The 21109-nt window shown below is 47.5% G+C and overlaps 2 protein-coding genes across 2 annotated transcripts in view; both read right to left on the reverse strand.

The window, feature by feature from the left end:
* AMOT (angiomotin) overlaps positions 1–3045 on the reverse strand; it is a 59886-nt gene extending 56841 nt beyond the window's left edge. Inside the window, exon 1 of the mRNA XM_084293934.1 lies at positions 2911–3045. The gene's annotated coding sequence lies outside the window, so the exon portion shown is untranslated. The remainder of the gene's footprint in view (positions 1–2910) is intronic.
* Positions 3046–6114: 3069 nt separating this feature from the next.
* Positions 6115–18509, reverse strand: PGK1 (phosphoglycerate kinase 1). The gene is made up of 11 exons (XM_084294331.1): positions 18364–18509; positions 16168–16218; positions 14928–15083; positions 14663–14807; positions 12778–12881; positions 11930–12049; positions 9949–10063; positions 9496–9675; positions 8616–8793; positions 8264–8362; positions 6115–6601 (listed from the first exon to the last, which is right to left on the reverse strand). The coding sequence occupies exons 1-11, from the start codon at positions 18426–18428 to the stop codon at positions 6561–6563; spliced, it is 1254 nt and encodes a 417-aa protein (XP_084150457.1). The 5' UTR covers positions 18429–18509; the 3' UTR covers positions 6115–6560.
* Positions 18510–21109: the final 2600 nt, after the last annotated feature.

The following is a 21109-nucleotide window of genomic DNA, read 5'->3' on the forward strand; positions in this document are numbered from 1 at the left end:
CACCACACCAGTGAACACCGGTGGTTTCCTTCTGTCCCCGTGTCCTTCCAGACCTGCTCTTCCATGTTTCTCCGTGTGCCATCTGCCCCACACGCTATTTTTTCTTTTCTATTTTAAGTTCTTTGGCCCTTTCTCCCATTCTCACCCTCTTTCTGCAGCTCAAGGTGTCTGCACTCCCTGCCGCCTCACTTCCACGGGTTCCCCGCTCACTCACAGCACATTTCCAGTGCCACCAGCATTTCTTGGCACCCCAAGTCATGCCTTGCTATTCAGATACCCCAGCACACCAGCCAATTACAGTTTAACACAATACATTTGAGTTTCACAAATGAAGAAATTACAGCACAGATGGATCAAAATCAGGCCTCTGCCAGACCCCATGGGTCTCAGGGACTCGTTTTAACACGACATGCAGTCAGCATCCCTTCAAGTTACCTCTGAAAACTATGCTGACATCCCCGTAGCCAAGACTAAGCCTCTTCACGAGAGGGTCAGAAAGGCAGGCTGGCCTTTCCCAGCTTTGTTCACAGCTCTTTTTGCGTATTGCCAACTTCCAAGGAAATTTCCCAACGCCACACTAACACAGGTGGTTTCCTCAGTAGTAAGAAAGCTGCTGAAGCTCATCAGATCCAGCCATTTCTACCTACAAGATGGTCCACGCTTGCTGTTACACGTTACAATGGCAGTGTGAGATGCTGTTAGAGGCACACATTTCAGCCTTGTGATCCCCCACAAAACATGGGGCTGAAGTGGCAGCACTGATGTAGACGTATTCTAGAGCACTGGCTGCCTTAGCGAGGCGAACCATAAAGCCAAACTCCAATTTCTCTGCCTAACGAGAATGTTGCAATTAGGTCATCACCGAACGCTGCGTAACCGCAAATCAGAGCACAAACATTCCCACAGAGTAACTAATGTGTGACAGCAGGTATTTGGAATGAGAGCAAGGATTTCACCCATGCAGCCCTGCTGGCGAATTCTGTAGATAAACAGCAGTCCTGAGACGGTCAGCTTCCAGCGGGGACACCCGGGTGTAACAATACAGAGACCCACTGCAGTAGGAGCAGTTTAGAGCCCAAGCTCCCAGCCAGGACAGTTCGCACTGACTTTGAGGAAGTTGGCATGCGGGGAGTTTTGTGGGTCAGAACACTATTTAGGTCGCATAGGAACTTGACCCAGGACACAACCTTCTTTGTATCTTCTGGAATCCAGTTTGAGCAACATTTCTAGTCTGCAGTAACTAGTTCTCTTCCGCTAACAAACTGAACTAGTTCCATGCCTACCTTCACTCAGTTCCGGCTGTAGGTTTTGATAACCCTCCGAACACCAGACCTTTATTCAAACGACCAGATAAGGGGCTCCTATAGGAGGAGGCTCTCAAGAATGCCTTCTGTCACAACCCTCTCCCTCTGTGGAGTCCTGCACAGGCACCTGGATGTACCTGCTGCGGGGGCAGCGAGGTCAGGAGAGTGAGGAGTCGCAGGTTAATGAGCTGCTGTTCTGATCAGGGAGATTAGGTTACAAGGCCATGCCTTTGAAGGCTGGCTACTTCAGTGCAGCCCTCTGGTTTACGACTGGGGATTTCTTTTAATTAGATTGTACTCTTAATTATTTATGGCCTATATTATCTGTGGAAGCTGCTGAAAAGTTAAGAATATCGGCCTTAATGAGGATAATTGGAATAATTATATTCTTACTTCTTTTGTAAAGCACCTTGAGCCTTCCTGATTAGAAGTGCTAGGACAGGATTAGCGGCTTAATGAAAAATTATTATTAAAAAGTGGAATAAAGATGAGGAGAGAATTAAAATGGAACTTGTTATTTTCTATCGCATTAGGGCTGAACTGAGGATCATTTATTAGAGGTGACACGCAGAAACTTTTAACCTGAATATCGAATGGGGATCTGTATGCTTTGCACAGGGGAGGATCCCAGGCAAGGAACCTGTGCCCAAGCGTTGTGGAAAGTGAGAGCAGCCCCACAGGAGCCTGTGCCATGGAAATGCTGGGGCATCCTACCATATGCTGGTGATTCAATTATTTCGGGCTATTTACAGCACCAAGCAAAAGCAGTAGACGTTTAAGGTCACCCACCAAGTTCTTGTTTGACTAAAGATTCAGCCTTCCGGCCCTTACCTTTATCAAAAAGATATCCTGGGAGAGAGACAGATGGAACCGTGGTTCTGCCTCAACCATATGGCAAGTCCGATGGCGAACATTTATTTACAGGCCTACCTGAATCGGTCTGCCAACAAAAGGCACAATCTTCGCACCTGAGGGCAGACCGCCAAGCGGCAGCAGGGACAGCTAAACCCAGCCCTGAGGGGGCTGGTGGGACCCCATTCCTACAGGGCAAGGCCCCAAAAGCAGAGCTGTTCAGCACTGTGGGCTTATCACCCACACGCTGAGGCTTTCCCCGCGCAGAGCTGGAGGACTTGGAGTCACCTCCGCTCCACCTGGGGACCGGGCTGCTGTGGGTGCTGGGGGCCAGCAGGGTCGGGAGGCACCGGGCAGGGCAGGGACCTGTCCTGCAGGGCTGCGGGCAGCACAAACACCCCCGGGCTGGGAAACGGAGCCGGGGAGGGTCGGGACAGCTCCGCTCCCTCCTCTGAGGGTTTGCAGATACCCACAGCAAACCCTCGCAGCCCTCTCCCCTCCCACGAAGGGACTTTTCCCTCTCTGGGGGGGCAGCGGGGAGCCGGGGTTCGTGTCCGAGGCCGGCTTTTCCCTCAGGCTGGGCGAGCGGCCGGGGGGCTCCGAGGGGAGGGCCGGGGCCACGTCCCCCCGCACCTGCCTCCGAGCCCGGCGGGCAGGGCCCTACCCGGGGCACCACGAAGCCGCCTTCCCCTCCCGGAGCCGGCCTCAGAGCGGCGGCCAGAGCCTCCCCTTCTCCTCCCCTCCCGCTTCTTACCCGGCGGGCGCCTGCCCCGGCGGCCGCCCGTTCATCCATCGTGCCGCTGCCCCCGCCGAGGCGACAAAGCCGGCATGGCAACGAGAGGCGCCGCGGAGCTCGGGGAGGCGCCTTCGGTTATTAACTTTCACCAGGCGGCCCCGACTACGGCACCCGGCATCCCTCGTTGGGCCGGGCGCTGTGGAGACTGCCGGGAGGCGTAGTCCGCCCTCCTCTTCCTCCTCCTCCTCCTTCTCCTCCTCACGGCCGGCTCCGCCTCGCCCGGCTGAGGGGAGGCGGCCATGGGCGGGACGGAGCTGCCCCGTCAGGCTCCGCTGGGTCCCCCCGCAGCTCCTCGGCAGCAGGCAACTGAGGGACTAAAAGCGTTCAAGTCCTTTTCAGAAACACCCTCCAGGCTGTGAGGTGCGCAGCAGAGCCCGGTGTCCAAAAATAAAATCAAAAGACGGAGGTGGTTTTACCGCCGAGGGAGCGGGATGCGCCCCACGGGGTGGCTTGCCTCACAAAATGGCTGCTGCCCACCCGGGGGCCCCTCTGTGGAAAGGCAGCGCTGGAGAGCACAGTTTTGATGTTTCCGATGTGCAAAGGTACATTTGCACCGCAGTTGGCCTCCTGGCTGGCCAAATCTGCAATTATTAAAGATATTTTGCCCTGCCTCTGGCACACCAGGGCTGATGGCTCTGCCTGTGGCCCTGAGTCACCAGTGCTACCTGTGACTGCAATTTTCAGTACTGAGTAACTTGAAAAACTGCCATCACTTACGCTTTTTACTATGCGGAAACACTTTCTCTACCTCCTGCCATTTACAGTAGACTGTAATTTATACAGGGAGACACCCCTAAGAAAGCCCATGTATTTTCTGCCTAAGAGAAGCTTATTTTACTTTCCTGACTGCAAACTTACTCTTTCACATCAACATTGTATGATCTCAGCTATGAGGACCTAAGTTCTTCACAATTTATTTATTTATTTTTTTATCTCACTTGGTTATCAGCCCATTGAAAAGCTAAATCTGCACCTGGCAAGCTTTTTGCAACTGCTTCATCTTTTAACCTCTCTTCCACGTTTCTAACTAGCATCATTGCCCCCAAACCACTCGCAACAAAAGGCACCCAAAGGCAGAACTGTCAAGGATGTGTGTCTAGAATTATCTCCAAATATACACAAAAATAATCCAGAAAGAACAGTGTGACTCCAACGGATGTAAAATGTAACAATGGAAGCACCTCTAGATGCCTCAAAATATTTTATAATTTCAGTAGTGGTTACTAAAACAAAAACTTAATAGGTAAAGCTTACATAATGAAGTTGTCTTTAATCAACTGCTGGTCATCAAGTGTACAGCTCCCACAGTCTAGGCTTCATCCCCTTCACTTTAAAACCCTTAAAACCAAGCGTCTGTCAGGGTGAGCACACAGGCCTGAAAGTTGTAATAGTTAAAATAAACACATGAAAACAAACACCACCACCACCACAATTTTAAACATGAAAAAGCAAGCATCCAAAGTCATGTGAAAAGATGCTTTTAAGCACAGATGTCTGTGTTTGTGGAGCCTTGTGACTCCTTGCTATATTCGACTACAGACAGCTTTGTTTTGTTGCTTGTGATGAAGGAGGGGAGGGGGGAAAAAGTGAGGTAGTGGCCACACACTGACCTTCACTGTAAACACCAAGAAAGGAACTATGGAGGGAAAGTCTTGTTTTTGCTCCATGGGAATCCAGCAACATGGGTATAAGAGTGACACTAAAATGGGCTGTGCTGTCATGAGGCCTTGTTTGCCAGAGCCAGACAAGAATGGTCTGTTATAAAACATGGTGGAATGTTTGTTTTTGTAGTACTGGATTTCCAAAATCCATAGTCTTTTTGTGGCCGACAAGCTCACTCTTTTCTTTGCCTCGTTACCGCAGCTGTCGGAGGTCTGCACCCCTGCCTGGAAAACATGAGTAACAGCTAGAAAGCAATCCTAGCAAAAATCTGCATCATTCATGCGTAATCAGACAATGCTTGGGAGAGTTACAAAGGAAGGGAGGAGGAGAAAACCACAGCGCTGCAGACATTTGCATGCTTTCTAGTTTCTTTGCAAGAGTTACTTTTAGGTATAAAATGCATGAAGTTTCATATGCAACTTTATATATGCTTTAACTTTCTTGGGCTTTGATTCACATCCCACTGAGACCTAGCAAAATTTGGCAGATTGGCCGTGTCTGTTTCCAGCACATACCTCCATTTTGTCTTGGCAATACTGTGCATGTATACACCAATTAAGAGAAAAGCATGCTCTGTTGTGGCTTGCTGCTTACCTCAAAGACTCTCTCCGTGGTTCATCCCAGCTGCTTTGTTCAACTCAGACCACGCAGAACACCCCAGATGGCACCTGACAGAGCAGGCAGTGCTGCTTTACAGCAGTTTCTATTGTGATCCAGCTAGAAGATGCACAGGCAGTTCAGCTGCACCACTGAGTTCTCTTGCAGTTCCTGTGAGCAGAGCTATGGCTCAATCCAAACCACACTTTGGGCTGACTTCAAACCAATCTAAAGTTCGGCACAGCCCTGGGTTTGGTTTAGAGCCACCCTGTGCTTGCATTTGGGTCCTGGAGCAAGGATAGGAGCCAACCCCTGACAGCCAAAATGGGAATTCCACCTGCATCCATTTGCACCGTGCTGGTGCTCCTCCACAAAGTCCTTGTGGGTCTGCGGTGTGCTTAGTCCCCAAACACAAGCCCAATTGTCCAAAGCGGGTGCTTTGCTATGCTAGTTCTAGTGCTTTTTTGGGTCACATACTCAAGCAAAGGAGTGCTGCAGTTCTCTTTGCATATAAAGGAGAGGTAAGAACCTTCTTTTTTACCCGTGTCTTCAGAGGTTCCAGTTCTCAGATTACATACATTAGATGCCTACTACATAGCAAGTTCTCTGGAGAGAACCACACTTTAAAAAATGTGCAAATTTAACCATTACTGCACATTCAAAAATTCATCTTCCTTACTTGATGGTATGGAAGTTTTGACGTAACAGTGTATCTGCAACAACTTCCTTACCAACAAAGTTCACTTTGATGGCTGGATGCTTACAAATCCATGGATAAAAACAAAAGGATATTTACAAATACTGCAATTAGCACAAAAAGAAAAAAGATCTGACTCCTGATGCTTAGGACAAAGGTATTGTAACATAACTTGTTCCAAAAAATGTGAAAGGACCACATACAAGTTGTTGGCATTTTAAATATGTTTATTCAGCAGCTATTACAATCAGCCTCCAAAAAACTGGAGTCCCCTCTTGTTTCTGAACTGTGGCAAGTGATGAAAATGCCTGCTAGGAACATTGAAGAAGCTACACAGTGCACTCCTTTCTGAGAAACAGACATGGCTACTAGGGATTAATCTCTTTGAAAAGGCAAAATATAAATATATACACTCTAAATCCACAACAACGGTTTAAACGCACTACATTAATTCAAGTGGGATAAGAGTGGACAAATCCACATCATGTAAACTGCAGTCACATCGTCTCTCTCCTGTCTTCTCCTCCAACCCTGCCCAGTTTCGGTTTACATTCTGTGATCTGCCTATCGCAGAGATGAAATACAGAAGCGCTGAAGTGTTGAATCTCAGGGGCTGTGCACGGGACCAGGAGCTGGGGTGATGCACCGTGCTCTACACGTTGCTCAAGGCATCCACGCCAGGAAGAACTTTACCTGTTAGGGAAAAAAAAATCCCAATAAAGATAAGGACCCTCCAACTGTACTTTGCTTTATGCTTACAACTGCAACATTTACACAGATGAAAAAAAAAACAAACTAGAGGTTAAAGATGGCTCTACGTGCATTCCCGTTGACGTCTGTGGCTATGAAGGCATATGGCTTACATTTAAACTGCTCCATGCAGCAAATACATTTTGGGGCTGTGGTGAGTATCCAGAGCACAGCTGCACTCGTGTGTCAGCAGCAGATTAACGGCCCACAGTTGTCAATGCTCAATTAACAATAATGCTGAGTTTCTATCCAAGTTCCTGCTAGGGGCAGATCCAAACACCTAAGATATTTTTCCATGCAGCTTGATGGCAAACAGATTTTTTGATCGGACCTAGGGAGTTGCTGCATACTTTCTTCAATCCCTAATGGCATGTAAAGAGTATTTTGGAGCGTGTGGTGGAAATTTTAAGAATGAATTAAGAAAAAGGAACGGAGCCTGCTATAAGACTTGAGTCTTTTCTTGGGACTGAAACACCCAGGTCCAGATATCTGCACACCTCATTCCAACGGAGGGGAGTAAGGAACACGCTCCTCTTTGGGTACGGGGGCCCCGCATTTTTTTAATTTTACTTTTATTTTTAAGTGCAACGCTTTTGAAAGCATCTTCTTAGCTTATTGTCCTACTTTAATAATGAAGGGAAAGCTTTCTGCTCACCCCCAACCTACCTTTGAATGCACAAGCTGTGTGGCAGCACTGAATTTTAACACTGTTCACAACCAACCAACTATTTTTTCTTTTTTAAATAATCTTCAGAGGCTTTTCTAATTAGCTAGACTTCCGTTACATTTAAAAGATCACACACACAAACCCACATTTTGGGCCAAAACTTAGACAACTTTGTCCTTGCGAATAAATCAGTTGCACAGTTTCATTCTAGCCATCTGCATTCTTTCCCTTTCCCATCACTCCCTAGGCAACAGAAACAAAAGCTCTGTCTCACACGTAACTGCTGGAAACCAACAGCTGCAATGCAGTTTATGGCAGTTTCTCTTCTACAGAGAAGTTGACAGCATTAGATAATTTACACATATTGGGAAACAGCTAATTACCAGAGGAAATAAAAACTCATTTAGAGTACAATGCGACTCATTAGAAGAATCCTGTAAATTCTCACCATTTTGGATTCCAAGTATTCTTGTGCAGATTTGTGAAGTGATCACTAGAGGGCTCCCCAAAACCAGGGGATTTTAAACAATGCTCCCAAAAGGAAGCTTGTAAACCAGAATTCCGGACTATTCTGATGAGATTTCCCTAACAGAAACTGGAAACTATGAACAGCCTGGTTAACGCGTCTCAGGGAATCATCTATAAATAAAGAGCCCGCTCTCGAGGCTGTTTTACTTTCTATTCCAGCATTTTTGCTGCCTGGGAGTGGCAGTCTATGCTATTTGCAGGAATACTCCATTTTCTTTCCTCTTCCTCTAGGAGGAAGACAAAAAGAGCTATGAGGATCTCATTGCTCTCATTGTTCAAAAGCTACCTGCAACTCCACTTGGTGAAACAGAGAAGACATTCACCCTGTTGTTGTGCTTTTCTGACTATCAAAGCAAGGCAGAGCACCCAGAACTGCCCGATTTGCTCAAACAAAAGAAAAGAGCAGTTACCCTCCAGCAGTTCCAGGCTGGCGCCACCTCCAGTGCTGACGTGGCTAACTTTATCCTCAGTATTCCACTTGGCGCAGCAAGTAGCTGTATCCCCACCACCTGTAGCACAAGAAAATGCAATGAGACAGAAGAAATTAGAATTTTGTTCAGCTTAAGGCACAAAGCCTTGCTGCAGGCTGGTTCTGTTCCCAGATCCTCAGTACATACAGCAATTTTTAAAGTCACATCTGCACGCTGAAGGAAAACTGAAAGCATTACGAAGAAAAACAATTTGACCACATTTTTAATGTGGTGCTAGGAGACAAACCTCCTTGTTGCATTTAGAAAAGGAAGAACACGTGCAACTCCTTACCAATAATGGTGATGCAGCCCTTGCCAGTGACTTCCACCACTTTGTCCATCAGAGCTTTGGTTCCTTTGGAAAACTTGTCCCACTCGAAGACACCCACGGGACCGTTCCACACTATTTGCTTGGCCCTTCCCACAACTTCAACAAACTTCTTCACGCTTTCAGGGCCACAGTCCAAGCCCTAAGACAAACAAGAGAATTCAGATATACCTCCTGCCAAGCCTCAGCTTAAATCACCAATGCCTTTTTGGTGGGATCCTCAAAAGCTTCCCCCCCTTTCATTAAAGGTCCAAGCTAACAACCCTGCTATTCACGCCACATGTCAAACACCTGACAAGTCCAAAGCCTATAGCCACAGGCCTTGTAGGGCTTGATGGTGCTGTTTTCGTGGTATCAAACTTGCCACTGACTTAGATACAGCAGACCAGACATGAAGCAAGAGTTTCTCTGTAGGCACTGAATGCTAAGGAACAAAGCAACTTGCCAGCAGCTGCTGCTGCAGCATGGAGTCTGGAGTGGTATTTGTATTCCTAGTATGAAGAACTCATTTTTAAAATCAATGTCAGAAGCATAAAGTCTTAGTTAGAAGCTTTTGCCAACTAATTAAATTCGAGTCAAATAAAAGGGACTCCTCTAAAACCTTCAGATCTGAATGCAGTAGGATTTTTGCTGTTTTAATCCAAATCTCTACAAAAGCTGTTTTACACTTAAAAAATCAGGACAAGCCACAGGGCTTTCTTTTTATTAAGCCCAAGAACTCCACGCAGCTAGGCTGCCTTCAGGAACAATAGCAATGGATCTCAATTACTCTTTTTATTCCTTTAAGGCATGCCTTTCCCACCCCAGTGCTCCCTGTTATTCTCCCTAGCCCATCGAAACCTACCATCCAGCCAGCAGGAATGCCCGAAGCCACCGTGGCTTCCCCAGTCTGTGCATGCTCATCAAATTTGTCCGCAGTGATGAAGTCAACAGGCAGAGTGATCTTCACACCGTTCTTCTCTGCCTTGGCCATCAGGTCCTTGACAATTTTTGATCCCTCTTCATCAAACAAAGAGTTGCCAATCTGCAGAAGTTATTTGGAAAAAATGAAAGGCATTTGTTTAGCTGCTGGATGGGACAGAAAAGCACAGCAGCAGTCAGGCCACACCATTCAGCAGTTCTGTGAAGTTTTCTTCGAGCACTAAGACACATTCTGCAATCCAATTTTTGCAAGCTGACTGTCAAGCAACTTCTGAGTGCTCCCTGCTCTTGCGGGGAGCTGACACACCTCGTTTCCAATCCCACCATATATACTGACCGTATTTTTTTCCTAGGAGCAGAATTGCTCTTTTCTTACCTGCATGTTGTTGAGCACTTTAAGGAAGGTGAATGCCATTCCACCACCGATGATCATCTCATTGACCTTATCCAACATATTATTGATCAGCTGGATCTTATCCTGAACTTTCGCTCTGGTGAAGGAGAGAAGGAAAGAGAATGAACAGTGCAGTCACTGCCCAGAATTCTCAGACAGACTTCCTTCTATCTTGAACTAAGCAGGAAGCCTCACCAAGGACTTCTTGCATAAGAGTTTGAAGCAGAACTATCCAACTGCTAGTCAGTACTGGCAATTCTGATACCTCAAGGTTTTTCTGAGAGAATGGTCCAACAGAAAAGTTATGGGGAACGGGAAGAAAGGGAATTTGGGAAATCAGCAGGTCAGTATTAAACAGCAACTTACAAGAGCGTTATTAGCCCTCTGTTTTACACCTACTGAAATATAAAATTAATTTGGCACTTTAAAGGCTGGTTCCCCTGACTGTCCATCCAAGCAGAGCAGAGATCAGATCCCAGACCTCCACCACTCACAACCATGGCCCGACCCCAGATCCACTGCACCAGCTGCCGTACGCCCAGCTCCTGTAACCAGCCCAGGCCCAGCACCCCCATCACGCTCATAGCCCCAGCATCCCACCATCTGGGATAACAATGCCAAAATTACTTCATATGGGAATGGCAGGAAGCAACAGTAAATAGACAAATCTTTCACCCTCCCCTCTACACCCCGTGTCGTTGTTACCTAAAGAAAGCTTCATAAAGACCCTAGAAAATTACCTAGGCTGACACTCCAGAGACTTGCATTGCTATCTGTATGGCTATGCCCTGCTTCAAGACATTAGACAAGACCCTTTCCTTTTCTTCCTTCAGTTACCTTATCTCTAAAACAGTGATAATGATACAGATTTCATTAATGAAATACTTTCAGACCTCATCCGAATAAATAGGCAGTGCCTCTACAATTCCAGCCTCAGTGACTGCAGAGAGCTCTGGTGCGAACCAGCCACCAGCCTCAAGGTGAATTAAGATTTTTGTTTCTTTCTTCTGTGCACATCCTGCTCCTGGCACTGAAATTACTTTCCTGCACGCGGTCTTTCTTTGCCAACACATTTTATTTCCACCTCCTTAGTACAGCTGTTCTCAGTACAGATTCCTGGTCCAGCTTCATTACGGATAAGCAATAACCAGCCTGCAGCTGAACCACACGGCCTGCAAGTGTGGGTCACCTGCAGCTCTAAATCTTGGAAGGGTGCTAATAAAAAGAAAGCACTGCTCATTATAATCAAGATCACAGAAGAAGTATGAGAACTGAGTATTACTTCTTGCAGAGCATGTTTTTGGGTGCAAAGAACAGGAATAAGCCACATAATTTTATCAGCACAGGGATGTTGCGATGTCCAAGCTCTGCGTTACTGTATTTTACAAAGTATTTTAATTCACCTGACGAACTGAAACACTTCCATAGAAGTGTGCATGTTTCAAAAACCGGCAGCAATGAGAATTTATTTCTACACACATGCAGTCATTTGGTTTTGCACCTTTGATTCTCTTTGCACGCTAGCTGCTGCTAGAGAACGGAGACCCGGGCAACTACAGTAGGCCACGGTTGCATAATGCCCGACCGTGTCAACTTACACAGCGCTGAGCTTGCAGAATGCTTGTACTCTGAACCACGGAGGAAAGGTCACTGACAACATTTCAGGGCCAGCATGTGTGTCAGTTCTGGGTCAGCCGCCCAGCGAGCTGCCCTGGGCTGTCTCAGGGGGATGCGAGAGACCACGAGGTGTGAGCAGACCCCGACAGTATCACCACAGGCCTGGACGGGGTAAGGTAGCTCCCACTTAACCCACATTTTACAGAGATCTCAAGAATTATCTGCAAATCTGAACTGCAGGTACAGCTCAAAGGAAAGCACTTGTTTGCAGCAAGCCAAAACAACCCTTCAGTTATGACAGAGGTGGTAAAGAGAAGTAAGAAGTTGGTATGCTCTTGAGTCTTACCCTCCCAGAATTGCTAAGAAGGGTCTCTCTGGGCTCTCGAGGGCCTTTGCAAAATAATCCAGTTCTTTCTTCATCAGGAATCCTGCAGCCTTCTGAGGAAGATTGACACCTACCATGGAACTGCAGAATGAAGATAAGAGTAAGGAAAGGAAAAATGTTCTATCAGTGAAGGTCCAAACATCCATGTGTCTCACAGCACTAAAATTCTTTAGTCAGCTACAGCAAGGAGCGCAGCTCCTACCGGCATGGAAACAAACATGGGGATTTTCTTTTCCTGGTTTGATAAGCCAGCTGTAAAGTTGACTTTCCAGCATTGCTTTTGCACAGCCTTTTTGCTATGTGATATGTTTACAGCATCAATTAGTAATCCAAAGTGATAAGGGACAAAAGCGTAGGAGGAACAGACATCTTCCTCCAGTAACGCTGATTAGGAAATCGAGCTCCAAGATGAGCACTGCAGAGTCTCAAACACACACATCTAACCATGCTCCATGAGAATAACCCATCTGGAACTATTCATCTTCAGGAAAACAGGTCTGCTGAATTTGTAGGACAATTAATAAGAGTCCTAAGCAAGTAATTTTGTATCTTCAAAGCCTAAAATGTTAATTCAAGTCTTAAGAGTTTCAACTGTTGCCTGTTCTCAGAGGTAAACTTTAGATAGCATATGCTATAGAGAACTGTCTTCTCTAAATATGTCACTCAGGAATAAACACAGCAGAATAATGGGATAAGCTCCAAAATAAGTTAATTTTAAGTAAGGGCTTTTAACTGTGTGTAGTTTTAACTGAGAGCAAACCTTAGCATCATTCTGCAGTTCTGCCTGTGGACAGAAAAGGGATACATACCTGTGAGCGCGGTGGGCAGTTCCAAAAGCATCATTAACATAAACATCTCCCAGTTTAGAAAGAGAGGCTCTGAAAGCATCCACTTTTGCAGAATCAGCCTTGATCTAAAGGGAAAGAATTACAAGCTTGTGCTATTCAAGTCACGAAGTAGATACTGAAGCTGTTCAGTACATACTGAAGCTGTTCAGTACATACTGAAGCTGCTGAAGTCAAATTCAGCAATTAACAAGCAATTGATTCGTAACCCCAAAGCAAAGAAAAAATCAGCTGGAGAAATTCATCTGTTTATCCTGGGGTTCACTGCATTTCATATGCTCCTTTCCAGTCCAGCAGAAGCCACAAAAACGTTTAAATGGTTTAAACTCCACTTTAATCCCTCTGAGCCTGCTCCTACATCCCTGAGGACTGTTCCCATTGCAGGATCTTGGTACACCAACAAGGTAGGAACGAGCTGCACTACAACCAACCTCTTGGTCTGCTCACAGATCTCTGTTTGTGGGGTGATCCCAGGTAACACAGGAAGGGTGTGCAGAGACAAGGTGCTAATGAGATGAAAGCAAACTTGCTCATGCTCACCTACTGACCAGCGACAGCATGGTAGCTAAGCTCCTGAGGGATTCATTTAGTGTCTGCTCTGAGGATTAACTTATAAATAGCACACACACTACGACAGGCCACAGCCGTAACAGCCAGCAAAGGAAAGCTGGGGACAGGTTGAGTGGGCAAAACCAGAGGCGTTTCTGCCGAGACCTTCTCCACCCTTCAAGTCCTCATGGGATGGCTCAAGTTGTTCCATTTTCCTTCCCACCTTGAGAAAAACAGCAGAGCTCTCTAACAGCAACTGCTCAGAGCGAGTTCACTGCCACATGCTGTTAAAGAACCTCCTGGACTGGCAGTTGGGCGATCCCTGACTGACTGCCTTACTGCTTTATCAGCTCCCCCCCGGGGAAGGGCTCTGCTGCTGCCTCTGCTAGCACACAGCTCTAATTCTAATTCAGGAATGATGGCAGCAAGGCACTCTAAGACAGGCCAGACGGGTTCAGCACAGCTTTAGGGGCCCTTTTATTCACACAGCCTAGCCAAAGGGACTACACAGACTCTAAAATAATGCTGTCAACTCCTCCTTCACTTGCTAAATGTCCTGGCTTTACACGGAAGAGATGAAGTGCTCCGATCAAATCCCGGAACATCTGGAAGCTGAACGCAGAGGCTTTTAATGAAGGAATCCCCTACCACCGGATCTGCCTCGGAAAGACATCTCTCAAGTACTAGCTAACAACCCATGGTCTTGCACTGCATCTCCATTCCCACAGCACAGAGTTTCACCTGATAGGATGAGAAGCTGGTCTGCCAGCTGCAGCTCTCCTGTCATGCCCAACTGCTTTGCATGCTTCTGTACACATACAAGTGCATAAAATCAGTTCCCAAAGCCAATTTAATTTTCATCCCACTCTTCCCCCAGCCACCACATTGGCTTTCAGTGGCACAAGGCTGTGGTAATTCCAGACCAGCTCAATTTCTCATTGTCACCTGGAGCTGCAAAGGCTCACTGGTTCTCTGGGCCATTTTCCTAAGCGCCAGGAGTCCTGTGTCAGCCCCTAAAGGGCAGCGCACGATGTCAGCATTCCCCTCCACGCACCAAATCCGCGAGGAGCCAAGGCCTGCGGAAAGTCACCGGGTCACCATGGCTAAGAAAAGCAGCTGTCTGGAGCAAGCCTTCTTCATGACCTTCAAGAAAATGTCAGAGGTGCAAGGCAGCCTGGCTCTCGACGGCTGCTCTGAGAGCAGGCAGGCTTCTAACGGGTTTGACAATCTCAGCACTGCAGAACACGTAAGCATCAGTTTAAAGCATTAGGCACACACAAAACTAGACTTGATGCTTCACCTTGTTCCCTGAAGCATCCTTCCCCTTCCCTTCTTCTTCTACGTGGAAGCGGAGGTTCTCCAGCAGGATGATGGAGCCAGTTGCAGGATTAGCGCAGGCCTTCTCCACGTCAGGACCAACACAGTCCTTCAGGAAAGTCACCTCTCTGCAAACAGAAGACACACACCCCGTCACCCTACAAGCGATTCTTCCTTTCTGAAAGGAGAGCACCCAGGTCCACGCACAGAGCGGGCCTGACGCGCGCTGAGCTGCTCTTCTACTTCACCTGCCCATGAGCGCTTTAAGCTCCACAGCGACCGGGGCCAAGGAGAACTTGTCGGGCATGGGGACACCGTCGGGGCGACCCAGGTGACTCATCAAGACCACGGACTTGGCTCCATGGTCCAGGCAGTGCTTGATGGTAGGAACGGCCGCCTTGATCCTGTAGGGGCAGGGAAAAGCAAGTGAAAAAGGATTCAAGGAGTGTTTGCTGTGGAAGAAGGCTGACTGAGCACTTACACGAGAGCCCTGGAAGCTGTCCCTCAAAAAGGGCAAGAGAAAGCACAGAGCTGGGCAGAATGACTGTTTAACCGCTGTTAATGGTTCCACACAGCTCAGCCTCCCCCTCAAAGACAGCAGGGCTCTGCCACCAGGACCTCCTAAAAGGGAGGCTGGGCTTCAAAACTTACTTCTAGTATAAACATCTCAGTCTAATCACACCCCACAGAGGGCATCTTTCCCTGCAGAGCTAACCCAGCCTATTCCTTTCCCAAGGACTGTGACAATCCCCAAAGCACAGCCACCACACATCATGCATCAGCCAAGTTCTCTGTCCCAGCATGTTTTCACTTGTTCTACTGTTATCTTCTGCAAGATGTAGGAGAGAGCAGTAAAATTTATCTTGTCATCCAAATTCTGCTGATTGTTTGTAGCTATGAAATGCCAGGAAACATCTGAACATAACCAGGCTTCCTTATTTAGCGATCCTGAGCCAAAAAAAGGAATGATGCGGACGCTGACCAGTGGTGAACAAAACTGGCACCCGCCCACAAACGCTGTAGAAGCTAAATGAGACATCTGGTATCACTGCTCCTAAACCCTGTGTCTCTGCATGCTGCCCAAGTGTGCTAATGTTAGACAACAAGTGAACACAGCCCCAGGGTAAGGAGCCAGGACATCTTCTGGTGCTACCATCAAAACCAGCAAACACAGCTGAACAGACACGTGGTTGGGACATGGCCATAATGCTGCAACTGTGTTTAATTAATGAAGTTTCAGGATCTGTACAGTTCAGTGATGTTTTCTACGTGCTTTCCACAGCAGCTACAGTGAGAGTAAGCTAGTAGTAACTCTCATGGTAACTACAATTCGCAAATAGCTGCAGGAGTTTTAACTAACAGCTGTCAGACCTTCCCTGAGACACCTAACACTCAGCGATTAGGCAGGGACAGCTTAACCACAGCAGCACTGCGGGTACTGTGAACAGAACCAGGCCTCAAATCAAAAAACAGAAATCAAAGGCTCACCTTTGGTTGTTGGTTATTTTGTGATCCTTCATTGGAACATTGAAGTCAACCCTAAAAAAAAAAGCAGAAAAAGTTTAAATACTTAAAACTTGTTTTTACAAAGAGCAAGGTAACCTGCAGGAAGGGAGCTGCCTAGAAGAGCAATGTTGTGGTTAAGGTTAGGGTAAGATTTTTAGCTGCCTTGTGCATTTCAAATCGGTATCTTCTCAGCCATTTGTGCTTGTAATGAATACAACTGGAGAAAAAGCATCCCTGTGTGACTTTATGAAGCTACACTGTCAATCCAACCCAACTCTCATGGCCGTAGGAGTGATGATGCTGAAACAGAAAACAAAGCTGGGATTGAACAAGCTCCTGCTTGCTTTTTCCATTTTTAAAGCCATGCTCCCAGATCACTGCCTAGCAGGTTCCAAGGGAAAGGAAGCACATAACGAAAGGCGACATCGTGCTCTCCTAAGAGGCTTCTGAAATACCCAGCTGGACTACTATGGCAGGCAAGCAAGCTCACAGAAGCTGCCCAATCACTGCTTACAGCTCTGAGTTTCTGCTCTCAGCAGCTCTGATCTCTCCAGAGCCGAGTACTGCAGCTACCACATGCCCGTGGGAAGACCTGACTAGATCCAGGGATCGCTTCCCTCCCCACACACCAGAGGAAGGGATGGCAGGGAGGAATTTTATCAGTTTCTCTAGCACACCTTGTGCCCACGTGGTGACCAGCTGCAGCAGGAGGCTGTTTCGTAACAGCCACAGGCAGAAATTACTCACCCAGCCGCTTTCCTCCTCCCTGTCTCGCTCAGAGAAAGCGTGGCCACGGCGTGACCATGGATGAGCAAGATCTTTTTCTTCCGGGGAGGAAGGGAGCGTCTAACTGGCTGTAACAGCGCATCAGAATGAGGAATGTGAAGTGCTCTGTTCACCTTTATCCTTCATCACTCCACGTCTATACACACAACACTGAAATTCTGGAAGTTGCTCGAGTTTCCTTGTAGCCTGCTCAGCACTAGAACCATATGGGAAGGCTGACAAAAGCTGCCAGCAAAGCAGGAGTAGCTGAGCGGAAAAAATTGAACTGGCAGCCCATGGTACAGTGGACTAATTCCATAAAGGGGACAGGAAAACATCATCATCGTGCTGCTTTTCTGAAACAGGGGGAATAAAAGAACAGTTTGCTTTACAGAGCCATTGGAGCTACAGAAGACCAGGTTCACCCTTTCTCCCCACCACAGCTATGGCCAGTGAAATCTGAGCTCTCCCTGAACCTTTTCTCTTCCCCAGTCCTAACATCTACCTTGTTCTGCCTTAGGCACTAGGCCTGGAAGGTAACATTATGAACATACCAAAATTACAATGAACATGAAGAGAAAGAAGACGGGTATCGATTTTAGTAGCACTAAGAGCACGTGGCGACTTTTGGGGGAGATGAGGTGCAGGCAGGAAACTCACGAATTAGCACCAACTGCTGCCTCACTCCGCCTTTGCAGCCAGGCACGGGCCTGCATGCGGGTTATGCTCATTATCTGTGCCCACAAGCTGGCTAACCCATCCCCTGATTAAAAAAAAAAAAAAAAAAAATGTTGTTATAGAGATAAAGGTCTTTTTTTTTGTACCAGATTTATGAAACGCGTGCAAATCCCAAGCTAGCTTCTCGTTATGGGAGCTGATTTTTAGCCGTCTAACTTTGAGGGAACAACATCAAAATAAGACAGGAGAGACAAAATAACGAGACGGGGGAGGCAAGCTGCAGCCTCCGCACCACACAGGGCGGCTGATACAAACGGGTGGCAGTAAGGTGACCTTGGAGAAAGAAACCCAGGGTTAGAGGAACTTCATACCTCACCTCCCAGCACCTGGCCGCCGCTCCCGCCCAGGCTTTGAGCACACCCGCAGTTTTACGGCCAATTCCTGCCTCAGGAAGCAGGGGATGCCTGCAGCCCGGCCCCCGGCCCGAGGAGCAGAGCCATTCCCGGCTGTACTCTCACCTTACCCTCACTCATTTCAGCTCTGCGCTAAGGGAAGGGGAGCTGGGTGAGAGATTCTTCTGGAAGGGCCTTTTCTGGAGCCCTCTCCCACAAGGAGCCCACAGCAGCGGGCTGCACCTCCCCCCCCCCCCCCCCAACCCCCTCACGGGGCCCTGACGGCGCTGAGAGCCGCGGGCAGGGCCTGGGGAGAGCCGCTCCCCCCCGCCCAGCTCCTCACCTCATAACAACCCGCTTGCCCTTCACGTCCACCTTATCCAGGGTGAGTTTGTTGGAGAGAGACATGGCTGCAGCCGCTGCGATCCGCACCCTCCGCCTGCCACCCGCCTTCTGAGGCGCTGCCCGGCCCGCCTCGCCGGCCTCACGCTCGGCCCGCCCCTGCCCGCGTCCCATTGGGCCGCGCCGCCCGCCGCGCGCTCCCATTGGGCGAGCCGCCCGCCCGTCAGCCGAGCCGCCCGGCCCCGCCGTCAGGCCTGGCTGCGGCAGGGCCTGGTCACGTCCCGCACGGAGCCGGCGGGGGCGGGGCCGCCTGAGGGCAGCCCAGGCCGCCGCTATGGGGCCGCTATGGGGCCGCTATGGGGCCGTTGGGGTGTGGGGCCGCTCTGCCCCCGCTCCCCTCAGCCTCACAGCTCTCGCTGCCATCCGTGAGGCTGTAAAAAGCTCGGTCCTGAAATCCCGCCTTAGGATGGAGAAGGGCAGGCACGCACATCGCCTCAGTTCGTCCGCACGTGGCTGCAAATCCTATGGTCAGGGTTTAGATTAAATATGACTGGTGCTGGTCTTGATATTTGCTGAAAGTTAAGCTGGAATCACGGAATCATTAGGGTTGGAAAAGCCCTCCAAGATCACTTGGTCCAACCATCCCCTACCACCAATGTCACCCACTAAGCCATGTCCCCAAGCACCAACCTCTCCTTGAACACCCCCAGGGACAGTGACGCCACCACCTCCCTGTGCAACCCGTCCCTACACCGAACCACACTTTCTGACAGAAATTTCTCCTCATTTCCAACCTGAACCTCCCCTGGCACAACTTGAGGCCATTCCCTCCAGTCCTATCACTAGCTGCTGATCCTATCACTATTCCTGACACAAACCGGGATGTTGCTGGCCTTCCTCCACTGCCCAAATAAAAAAATATCAGCATCAAATCCTAAACTGGTGGCGAACACAGCCTTCTCAGAGCCTGGAGTTGCTTTCCCCTGTAAATGGAGTCATTCAGTAGTACAAGAGTTTCTTTTAAAAAGCTTGCGTGCCATCTCCTCGAGGTAAAAAAGGCTGGAGGAGAAATGTCACGGAGCACGGCTGGCAGCCGGTAACCCGAGCACCCACAGTAACACAAGATGCCCGGCACTCACACACCAGGGCTGCTCGAGGAGAGGGGACAGGGGGACACGCGCTAATCCGCAGTCAGTAGAGGGTGCTCAGGACTACACAAGTCATTCTGAATGAATTCAAAAATAATCAAATTGTAAAAATACCTGAGATACAGGAACTTGCGGGGTACTGCCCATGCACTTCCAGTCCTACGACGTCGGGCATAATCAAACCCCCAAAGGGTTTATATTTAAAAATAACCAGCAACATGCCACTCAATAGGACTAACTCCACAGAAAATATATACATATAACAGGCTAGTACTGTGATATGTCTTTAATAATCAAAAATTGGAAGCTTAGTACAGCTTTAAGGGTCTATAATTTTGGGCATAACAGCAGCCTTAGTTTGTAAGGTGTACTCAGGTTTTATGTTTGCTTGTTTTTTCTCCGGTTTTTAAGAAGAAGGTAGGAGAAGAGAGAGAAAGTCACACAAGAATGTGGGAGTGAGAGAATATAATTTAAAAAATAAGGAAAGGAAAAGTACTGCAGACACGTGTTGAAGACTCAAAGCTCATTTCCACATTTGAGTCACCTTTCTGTCCTTCCTGCCTGTTGTGAAATATCTCGAATATACTGCAAATATTTAAAGAAAAAAAAGCCCATGCAAACAGTTCAAAACCCGCACTTTTACATTAACCAGTACAACAAAGACAGGAGGGCAAAGGACTGATAAATGAAGAAAAAAAACCCTGTATTAGACTGTGACCACCTAGGAACTGATTTCTAGAAATACAAAACAGAAGCTGTACTTTAGACTGACACAGCCATCATCTGCATGATCCTGCCTGCTCTGCCTGGCAAAAACGAATGAGACTGTGGCAAGTTTAGACAGATCACAGATCACGGGCTTTGGTACACTGGCCTACATATTTATATTAAATAAACTGAAGGGTTGTGGCTTGGAGATAATCTGCATCTTCATGTGGATCACATGATCCAGTCTTCAAAAACTTCCTGCTTTTATAACTGCTGTCTGCATTCTAAGTTTCTACTTAAAAACAAGCTTCGGCACAGTCTACAAAGTGTTGTTTTTTTTTGTTTGTTTGTTCCCTCCCGCTTGCAGTAGTGCAATATTCAAAAGCATATATATTTTTAAAGAATGTGATGATGGTATTTTTTTTTATCTCTCTGTCCTTGAAATGGAAGATGAAAGGAGACAGGAAAAAAAAAGAAAAGCCTTCCTTTCTAAATAATACTGGCTTTCAAACATTAAGCTTGGTTTCAGCCTAGATTTTAGACATGAAGCATCACAGAAGAAATGTGAAGTAAGATCACTTATACTGAAAGGCTTTTACACGTGTAACGTGTAGCTTGCTTTGCGGTTTTAACCTTCAATACCAGTTTAATAACATTATTTATTTATTTATTTAAGATTTGAAACCTCTTTAATTGATTTGAAGCAGAATTTCTTGGATTCTCAATGCTGATGGTGTCTGGGCATGTATTTTTACGTACAACCTAAATAACAGATATACTGCCCTCATCAATCTTAACTACACATTTATCTATTTTAATTCAACCAGCTGCTACCTTTTGCTCTAGACCATTACTACTGCCTAGCTAAACAAAACAAAACACAACAACAAC

The sequence above is a fragment of the Netta rufina genome (genome assembly GCF_964035555.1).
Source record: "Netta rufina genome assembly, chromosome: 12".
Lineage (NCBI taxonomy): Eukaryota > Metazoa > Chordata > Aves > Anseriformes > Anatidae > Netta > Netta rufina.

Coding starts and splice junctions, on each gene's coding strand:
- PGK1 (XM_084294331.1), bottom strand. CDS start 18,428: ATGTCTCTCTCCAACAAACTCACCCTGGATAAGGTGGACGTGAAGGGC. Junction 16,219..18,363: donor GGCAAGCGGGTTGTTATGAG/GTGAGGAGCTGG, acceptor TTTTTTTTTTAG/GGTTGACTTCAATGTTCCAA. Junction 15,084..16,167: donor AAAATAACCAACAACCAAAG/GTGAGCCTTTGA, acceptor CTGCCCCTACAG/GATCAAGGCGGCCGTTCCTA.